The following is a 9,861-nucleotide window of genomic DNA, read 5'->3' as shown; positions in this document are numbered from 1 at the left end:
GAAAGGGTGATTAGACGTTCGAATGGGTTGCCCAGGAAGGCGGTGGAGCCATATCCGTGGAAATGTTTAAGAAAAAGACTGGACGTGGCACTGAAGTACCGTGGTTTAGTTGACACGGTGCTGTTTGGTCACAGGCTGGACTCTGTGACCCCGACTGCCTTTCCCACTCCAACCGCCTCCCTGATCCCGTGGTCCGGCGGCCCCGCCCCGCCGGGCGGAGGACGCCCCCTCTCGGCCCCGGCGGCGGCGCACGCGCGTCCCGGTGCGCCGCTCCTTCCTTCCGGCCGCCATCTCGCTGCGCCCGCGTGCGAATCCCGGCCCCTCGCCCTGCCCGCCGCTCCTGCCTCGCTCCGGCGCCGCCTCCGCCCGCCGAGGTACGGCGGGGGCGGCCCGGTGGGGCGTGTGGCGCGGCCGGGACTGCGGGTCGGTGGGCAGTGGTACAGCGGCGGCGGTCGTGGTGGTTAGAGGAAGGAAAGGCGGTTACGGGCTGGGCCTGAAGGGAGGCTCAGCTGGGCTGGCCTGGACTGGGCCTGGCTCGGCGGCGCTGCCCGCGATCTGAGCCCGCTCCCGGCCCTGTGACGGGGCGGGGGTGCCCGGCCCCTGAGGGTGCGTGTGGGTGTGCGGGCAGGGGCGGCTGCGGGGCCCTCTATGCCCACTTGCCCCACCTGCGTGCCACACCCGCCTGTGCCGGCGCTCTTATTGCTTCCGCAGATGAAGGAGACCATCATGAACCAGGAGAAGCTGGCCAAGCTGCAGGCCCAAGTGCGCATCGGTGGCAAGGTAGGAGCGGCCACCTCGTCCCGCCCTGCTCTCGGGACTGCGTGTCCTGCACCCACACTGGGCCTGGCACGAGGGGTCGTGGAAATGGAGTGGGAGCAGACCTGAGCGTTCCCAGCTCGGCTGGACTGTCCTTAGGGATAGCGGCACTGCTGCAGGGCACTCTGGAGTCACATGCCTAGGGACAGTATGCAGTAGCTGAATCTCCAGCTATTTCGCTTTGTTTTTCTTATGTTAAAGCAGACTTAACACCCGATATTAAGGCGCACGGGAATCTCATGCGGTTTAATAAGACCAAGTGCACGGTGCTGTACCTGGGTCGGGGCAAGCCCCTCTATTGATACAGGCTGGGGGAAAAAGATCGAGGGCAGCCCTGCTGAGAAGTACTTGGAGGTGTTGGTGGATGAGAGATCGGACATGACCCAGCAATGTGCACTCACAGCCCAGAAAGCCCATTGTATCCTGGGCTGCATCACAAGCAGTTTGGGCAGCAGGTCAAGGGATGGGATTCTGCCCCTCTGCTTTGGTGAGACCCCACCTGGAGCGCAGCATCCATCTCTGGGGTCCCCAGAAAAGCTCCCTGTTGGAGCGAATCCAGAGGGACACTGAGTTGATCTGAGGGATGGAGCACCTCTCCTGTGGGAAAAGGCTGAGAGAACTGAAATTGTTCAGCCTAGAGAAGAGAAGGGTTCAGGGTGACCTAGTTGCAGCCTTCCAGTACCTGACGGGAGCCTACGATAAAGATGGGGCAGGACTATTTATGAGAGCGTGTAGTGACAGGACAAGGGGGAGTGGGTTTAAATTGAAAGAGGGTAAGTTTAAATTAGATATTAGAAAAAAGTACTGTGGGGGTGGTGAGACACTGGAACAGGTTTGCCCTGGGAAGTAGTGGATACCCCATCCCTGGAGGTGCTCAAGGCCAGGTTGGATGGGGCTCTGAACAGCCTGGTCTAGTTGAAGGTGTCCCTGCCCACAGCAGGGAGTTGGAACAAGATGATCTTTATGGTCCAATCCAAACCATTCTATGATTTTATGATTATTGTATGGGCTATTTTAGAAGACATGAAAGATTTTTAGTGAGTAGACCTTAGAGCAAGTGAGCTTGGGTATAGTTTTCATAACAAATTGTAGAAGGATTTGTTACAGATTCTTGTCAGAAATATTAAGGTTGCTCAAAGCTGGTTTTTTGTCTTTCAGCACAAGTTGGAAATTCTGTACTTGTCACATGCCTGTAATTTTAGACTACCACGCTCAGAAGACATTTTCATTTTGTTAAGACATCTGAATATATGTACCTATGTGCTTACTTATAATCTGAAAAGAAAAAAGGGATGTTTAGTATAGTCATATGGCAGTATATATTTTAATTACAGTGTGAGTCTTAATTCAGGAATTTGTCAGTAATGTTTTTATACCTGTGGGAGCATACACAATATTCTAGAATACAAATTATTCAACAGAACTCTTGCTGAGGAGTTTTCAGGAGCTTTCATTCCTGTGGGGTTTGTTTTTCTTTTTTTCTTCTTTTTCGGCTGATTGCTGGAGATTTAGGCAGTCTTAAATCAAGATTAGTGTACTTATTAGTTGCCTTGATGATTTTTGCATATTCTTTGTATGAGTTACTGGTTAATTAAAGTACTCCTGTATTACGTTGCTGATTTTGTGCATGTTAACCAGTGTATGTTGACTGTAGAGGCTTTTAATGTTTGTCACATAAGAGCATGTGTTCAGATTACAGCTCTCACAGCTCTCTGGTCAATATCAAAAAAGTCTTTTAGAGACATTAAGCAAAGCTTTGAATGGTGGTGCTGTAGTTTAGTTTTAAAATTGGCCCGTGAAATATTTGGAAAGCCTGAACTAGAGTTTTTAATTTTTTTTTTGTAGTTCCAGATTATACCTGGGATTCTTTATGGCATTGTTGCCATGTAAATTGAGATGGGTGTGGAGGAGATACATGTTTCTACATAGTCCTTGAATGTTTTGAAATTTACTGAGGTCTTTGGTCCAGAGAGACTTAGCAAATACCTTATCTGGGTAGACAAGGCACTAAAATGAAGCCATTTCTGTTATTTTTAATCATTTCCAAACCACTGTATGTGCTAACCTGACAGTAGCAGGGAATGAATATCAAACTTTCTAGACAAAACCCTAAACTTCTGAGATGTGGTCTTCCAAATGTTAGTTTCATATGAATTTGTGATTAACACTCCTTGTTACTGGTAACTGAGTTATGTTAGAGTTTTTAGTGTCCACCCAGTTTTCTAACTTCTGACAGTAAACTGAAAAGATATTCCAGGTATTTGTACGACTGGGCAGCAACACATTCTTTTAGTGCTATCATGTGGCAGATGGGCAACTCGAGTAGGAGAACTTAGATTCATAGTTACAGGACATAAAAGAGGAGCTTAGTTTCACTTATTCCTAGACATTTTATGTCATATTTTACTGAACCCTTATGATTGTGCGAGGGAGTATAGAATGACATTTTGTGCTTTTTCATGGGTATAGTTAATCTTCTAATGTGGGACAGTAATTTCCCTGGAGAAATCTAGAGCTCTGGGTCTGTAGGGAACTTAACCTTTTCTTGTTTGGTTTATAAATCGGGTTGGTCTGGAACATTTTTTACAAATTAATTTATAAAATATTTTAGAAAAATAGGTGTTCTTCAAATATGTAAGTCCATCAGATGGGACATGGCTATCTGGAATAAAAATGGAGTATTTTGAGTTTTCTTATATTCATTTATTAATCATGTGTTTATAACTTTATGGCTTCTGACTATTACCAAAATTTGACTAATTTAAGAAAGATGATCTAAGGAAAAAGTAGTAAGCTTCAGAAATTGCCTAAAGTTTTATGTCTGTGATAGCTTGCGTTAACAATGATAAACTTGCAATTTCTCTTTTCTAAGATGTTGCAGAATACTATAAGATTTGTGGAATAAATCTTTTCTGGTACATTGCTTCCTAAAATCTCATGCTTCTCACAGACTCTGCAAATATTGCCTTGTAGCAAGGGAAACACTGCTGCAGTGCAGCTGGAGGGCGGGGTTGCATGCACTGTAACACAGAAACACAGTAGTAGAATTTTATATGTTGAGTTGATTTGTCGATGTTGTAAAGTAGTTATACAGCCCTGAGGATTAGAGTTTATGAAGAACTACTTAAGTTTTTGGTTTTTTTGCAAAGGGTACTGCCCGCAGAAAGAAGAAGGTTGTTCACAGAACAGCTACAGCAGATGACAAGAAACTTCAGTTTTCATTGAAGAAACTAGGAGTCAACAATATTTCTGGAATCGAAGAGGTAATTGCTTTAAAGGAAAAAACATTCTATATATAAATAGAAAATGTGTTAAAATCGATTTTCTGGTAAGTAACATAGCTCCTAAACTTATCTGTAAAATATCGATAGGTCTTCATAGGGCTTTAAGAACTTCAATTTCATGTTGAATTGAAAGATCTTGCTAAACTGCATCAAGTACTGGATTTTTTTTCTTGCAGGTAAACATGTTTACCAATCAAGGAACAGTCATTCACTTCAATAACCCAAAAGTTCAAGCATCTCTGGCTGCTAACACTTTCACTATCACTGGCCATGCTGAGACAAAGCAGCTGACAGAAATGCTTCCTAGCATCCTAAACCAGCTTGGAGCTGACAGTTTGACCAGCCTGAGGAGATTGGCAGAAGCCCTACCCAAGCAATGTAAGTTGAAACTTGAATGCATTTCATGCTGGCAGCTGACGTGAGGCAGTGCACTCTTGCTGTTTGCAAGCATACTGTAAAATGCTTATAAAAAATGGAGCTCCTTAGATCTTATTTATAGCTCAAATCCAATAACAAGTATAACTCCGTAAAGTAGAGTCACCTGTTGGCATGTCTTGCAGTTAGTCTAGCACTGGAAAGCTGTAGCCAGACTTGATTTTGTAGTAGTTTACTTCTTGATGTAGCTACCATATTTTGATGTACCTTGTTCATTAAAGCTAGGTGGATGAATTACTTTTGAAGAGTTAGGTTTTAAAGAAAGATAAGCTTTCAGTATGTCTCTTTTGACACTTTGAATGGAAATATAAGTAGTGGGGAAAGGGACTTAAAACCATCTTGCAATTGCTTTTCTGCCTCACAGGTGTGGTGAAGGTATTTCTTGCATGAGCTTTTTAATAAGTAGGAGGGAATTACACTGTATTTGTAAGGAAGTACATTGTCATTTCAGTATGCATAGAATAGTGCAGAGAACAGGACTGGCATGAGCATCAAGCAGATACACCAATTTCCTGTTCCATCCTTAAATTAGTAAAACAACTTGAACGTTTGTTCTTTCTAAAACTGTGTGGGCAATAGTAGAGGAGGGACTTGAGTATGTGGTGTTTGGAAAAGGTGCTGCCACTAAGGATGAGAATTAGGAGTGAAAGACAGGCTTGTTGACACTGGGAACATTCCTTATGTCCTTCATGTACAGTCTTCCTACTTTCTGAAGTACCTTAAGCCTGTTCCTTTTAAGGTATGAAACATCCTAAATACAAAAAAAATTGAGGAATATAATTGTGTCCAGTTTCTGGTAATTCTAACTAGATTGTTAATTTTTTTCTTCCTCTTGCCAATGAAACTGCCTCTATTTCCATTCCTAAAGTTGATGATCGTTCCCTCCTGTCAACTTCCCGCTGAAAAAATCGTGCTAGAAGTAGTCTTCAGGATGTAGGGTAAAGTGCTTCTTTCCCCATGGTCCTTGGGTCCCTTCTTCCTAATATCATCTGTGTGTGGCTTCCTTGTGATAGTAGTAGACTTGAAAGAACTTCCCTGAAGTTCTGTCTTCTCATAACAAGGTGGTTATATTCTAAGATAAATTGTGTAGTTATAATAAGAGGGAGGTTTGTTTGAAGTGATTGCTTTGTATGACCTAGTTCTTTTCCAGTTAGGGTGGATGGCAGAATATGCACAAAACTTGCCATTCAGTCTTGTCAGCTAGATTTGGAAGCCTAACATCAGTGAGTGAAACATCTGTGATGATTGCAGGTGCTAAAGTAAACGTGGAGATGAGAGACAATGCAGGCAACTTAGGAGGAAATAACATGGTTTGCTTTTAAAATGTCCTATTTGACACTAAGATGCACTTGAGATTTAAGAGCTTTCTGCTGTTAAAAAAGCAAATGAAGGTTAGTGGTGTCCTTATCCCGAGCCCTTTCAAACCAAAGTTTATACACTGATTGGTTCTGGTTGTCTAGAAATTATTGTACAGGTCTAGTATGAACCCGTCTTGTGCCTCTTGCTTTTTTTGAAATCTAGGAAGGATGAATCAGAACAAAACTGCGGTGATAGAGAATATGAGACAGCTTACCCTTGGTAGTAGAGCTAAGAGTAGCAGTAAAAGTAGTGGCACCTGAGATATCTGTTCTTAACGTTATACTGCTGCAGTTCAGCAGATGCTTGCTGGTCTGCTACTGTGGATATGGTCAACTCTTACCTCTTGTCAAATACAGTGGGAATGGTTAAAGAAATTACTGAGTCAGCAAACTTGGGGACCAGAAGACTTGGTCACCTCAACCACCTAAGAAGTGTAAAACTGTGCATCCAGTTCCCTAATTCTCTGACTTTGCCAGGGAACATTAGTGTCTTTTAAATACCTCTAAGTCATGCAACTTCCCAATTGCACCTCAGTTTTCTTTGAATGTCTAGGATCATAAGATCCTTTCTTTTCCTTTAAAATGGATCATGTAAAATACATAAATCTTGAGAAACATGCAGTAATCAATAAACCAACCTACTTTTAAGAGAAATTGGTAAAATCAGTCTGTGCATTGTACTTGAAAATTACTACCATGCGGGGCACTTAGTATAGTTAGATACCAGATGGTGACTAGTAAGCTGGTTTAGCACACATCTTCTGATTTCCCTGCTGGACTGTTTGAGCATTATCAGTAACAAAGGGAGTGTGAACTTCCTAGGTTAGTTGAAGATTTTTGTTCAGCAGGGGAACTGGATAAAGAATTCTATCTTATCTCAGGGTCTTACATAATGCTTTCAAAAAACACAAAGCAAAACAGCTAATGAAGATGTTTATGGTGAGTTTGAATGACATTTTTGAACTTCTTGCTCTTGCAGCTGTGGATGGAAAAGCACCTCTTGCTACTGGTGAAGATGATGATGATGAAGTTCCAGGTAAGAACAACCATACAATGGAGGAAAAGGAAGTGAATTTTGCTTAGAGATCTCAGCATAAGCAGAGCATATAAGATCAGGCTGGGGATGGTAAAAGTATTGACTAGTCACTTGCTGCCACAGAATTTCTGCAGGCAGATTATTTCCTTGATTTCAGATACCATGAGAGACTTAGTAGTGTGAGCTAGTATTCTGGTCTTGTGTAGAACTAATAGCTATGGCTAAGACAATTATTTAATATTCCATAAGAAGGGTGTGAAGAAAATACCTTCTCAGTATGATTTTGCCCAGTTGTGGGTATAGTGAAGTTAAATGCTTTTAAAATTGTGCTTTATAATGAGTCATCAAAAACTTCCTTGGTTAAGCAAAGAGAATGAATCATGAAGCTCTTAGAGGTTATTTGGTCTGTATTTTATAAGCTGAAAGTTTTTATGTTGTAAAAACTTGATATGAAGTGGAACTTCGGAAAAAAATCCAAACCCGAAATGTTTGGAAAAGGGAAAGTGGGTCAAATTTTAATTCCAAGAATCTTCTTTTTCTAGATCTTGTTGAAAACTTCGATGAAGCTTCGAAGAATGAGGCAAACTGAACTAAGTGTCACTTTCTGAATAAAACTGAAACTTGAAAAAGCTACATGGAGCTGCTGTTTTATATTGTGACTGCTTTGATTTTATTTCCTGATGAGATCTCAAGATCTGTCATGTTTGGAAACTCCTTGAATCTGCAGCTCCTTAGTTAATGCTTGTACACAATATTATTTTTGTGGCCCGAACAGACATATGCTTTCAAATAAGTCAGATTGCTAACAAATTTCTGCCTAGACACATTTTTTGAGTAACTTGTATACAAGCAAAACCCTATCTTTAATGAACTTTGGCATACAATAAAAACATTAAAAAAAGTTTCTGGTGTGGCTTTTTTTCAGAAAAGCAGAAAGAGAAATGGCCCTAAGTATTAATCTTAAAAGCTTTTGCTTTTCTGCAGGGCACCTTCCTTTTGCTGTGTTAAAAAGCTGGCCTCTGAAAAAAAAAAAGCATTCTGAAGCACTTTGTATTTAATCAATGAATTCCCAGTGTGTGCAGATCAGAGCTACATATGTTGTAAGTCGCTTTGTAACCTACCGAATTTGAGAAATAAATTTGTATTCTAGCCACAATTACTGGTGGCTTAATATAGAACATGCAAGTTGAGAAAGAAATTTTGGCCATGAAGAACAGCAGCAAGCAATTGGCATCTTGGCGAACTTTGAGTGTTAAATTTTTATCTTCAGTGAGTGTTTAATAGATATTTGCAGGGCATAACTGTTAAATGTGTTAAACAATACTTTCCTATTATTTTAATTTTACTTATCTGAAAATATCAGTTTTGTGGGGGAATGAAGTATAGGAAGGGGGAAAAGCCTTAATAAAATTAATAATGGGTCTTAATTAAGTCTGTATTTATCAACTCCAGATCTATTAACTAATAATTCTCTTTGAATGTTTCAGTAATATGTTATTGCTCTTGTGTGTTACAGAGAAAAAAATAACTTGGTTTTAGGGCACAGGAAAGACTTTTCAAATTCCATTCTGACCTTCGTATAGCTGGAGCTTCCAGGGATGAGAGCTAAACTTCATGTTTGTGAGTCATTGATGTTAATGATAGATCAGATCACTTGCATAACAGAAGGTAAGCTAGGATAGAAGAGCACTCAGCTACTGGCCTTCTGAGCTTATTTCAAGAGCAAGTACTTTTGGAAGTGGAAATTCACCCTGACTTGTCCAGGATAAAATCCAGGTAGGACTTTGCTATAGCCATAACAGAAGTCTACTTGTGCCTGGGAAAAGGTGGGTCTGTGTCTAACTTGCCAAGCACGTTTATCATGGTGTAAGTCATTACTGCTGGGAAACTGGAGGAACTTATTCAAGCCATAAAACTCTTGTGGTTTGAGGTCAGACACAGTCTGATGTGAGCATGACATGGCTGAAGTCAAGTACGAGAACTTAAGAGTAACAATATGAGTGCGCTTGTCTCAGTTTGCAAAGTGCAATCAGTGAATTATACTTCTAGCATTGAATTAGTTAAAATTCAATTTGAATTGTGGAAGTATGGTAGAAAAACTAGACTTTGTGAATCTGCGTTTTGAAATGAGGATGGTGAATGTAATTGCCCTGTAAAAGGTAACCAAATTCTACAGAGTAGTTTACCAGACTTCCTGTGACCTGTCGAATCAATAAATGACATGCTGGGTTTTTCTTAGAAGTCAATAAATGTGTTACCTGTTTCGTGATTCAGATAGGTAAGTCCTCATAAGTACTTTAAGCCCCTGTAGCTGCTGTTAATGAAATACCTCATACTGGATTCCTATGAAGTGACTTAAGTGTCTTGCTTAGGTGTTCCAGACAGTGTTAGCTTTTTCCCCACTAACAGACATACTTGATGCTTAAAAAATAAGATTGTTACTAAAGCAGTGTCTTTGAAATGCAAAGTAAGGCTAATCTAGTGATAAACAGCCATGTGACATGTCTGGAAGTCTGTGTGCAAGGTATGCTCCCAGCACACTCCCAGTCCGGAAATACTGGCCTATCTGCATCCCCAGACTCTTGACTGAGGACGAAGATGCAAGCAAAATGTGTTCTTGATTATTGCAGATTCTAACTGGAAGTGTATAATGACTAACTTAAATGCTCAGTCCTGGCCTCAATGCTGTGGTGATTTCCTCTTGCTAAGGAGAATTTGGTTATGGTCTTCCTAGTCTGTCATTAACTGCTAGAAATTGAGAATAGTTGTCATGATGTTTCTCATCAGGTTGAACTTCTATGTAACCATAATGTAATTATGTCATTATGGATTCACATCTGTAGTTTTACTCAAGGAAAATGGCTTTGTATTTCCATTCCAAATATTTTGGACTATGGAGAAATGAAAACAGATGCCTGTGTTTCTATTGAAA

At 41.1% G+C, this 9,861-nt stretch overlaps 1 protein-coding gene across 3 annotated transcripts; it reads left to right on the top strand.

Moving 5' to 3' along the window:
- Positions 1-271: 271 nt before the first annotated feature.
- Positions 272-7,830, top strand: BTF3 (basic transcription factor 3). 3 transcript variants are annotated; one of them, XM_032676566.1, is made up of 6 exons: positions 272-374; positions 712-780; positions 3,966-4,079; positions 4,277-4,478; positions 6,873-6,929; positions 7,472-7,830. In XM_032676566.1, exons 2-6 carry the CDS (start codon positions 712-714, stop codon positions 7,516-7,518), a joined length of 489 nt encoding a protein of 162 aa, XP_032532457.1. In that variant the 5' UTR covers positions 272-374; the 3' UTR covers positions 7,519-7,830. The 3 variants fall into 3 exon arrangements, with proteins under 3 accessions (XP_032532457.1, XP_032532458.1, XP_032532456.1); XM_032676567.1 differs by lacking the exon at positions 272-374 and adding an exon at positions 482-606; XM_032676565.1 differs by lacking the exon at positions 272-374 and having other exon boundaries at positions 628-780.
- Positions 7,831-9,861: the final 2,031 nt, after the last annotated feature.

The sequence above is a fragment of the Chiroxiphia lanceolata genome, chromosome Z, assembly GCF_009829145.1.
Source record: "Chiroxiphia lanceolata isolate bChiLan1 chromosome Z, bChiLan1.pri, whole genome shotgun sequence".
NCBI classification, from domain to species: Eukaryota; Metazoa; Chordata; class Aves; order Passeriformes; family Pipridae; genus Chiroxiphia; species Chiroxiphia lanceolata.
The sequence above is the reverse complement of the archived record's forward strand: the minus strand, read 5'-3'. Positions and strand labels throughout refer to the sequence as shown.

What these genes read in the sequence shown, in the direction of transcription:
- BTF3 (XM_032676565.1), top strand. Translation starts at nt 649, where the DNA reads ATGCCCACTTGCCCCACCTGCGTGCCACACCCGCCTGTGCCGGCGCTC. An exon ending in ATATTTCTGGAATCGAAGAG is followed by an intron (nt 4,080 to 4,276) that starts GTAATTGCTTTA and finishes TTTTTCTTGCAG; the next exon opens with GTAAACATGTTTACCAATCA. An exon ending in TGATGATGATGAAGTTCCAG is followed by an intron (nt 6,930 to 7,471) that starts GTAAGAACAACC and finishes TTCTTTTTCTAG; the next exon opens with ATCTTGTTGAAAACTTCGAT.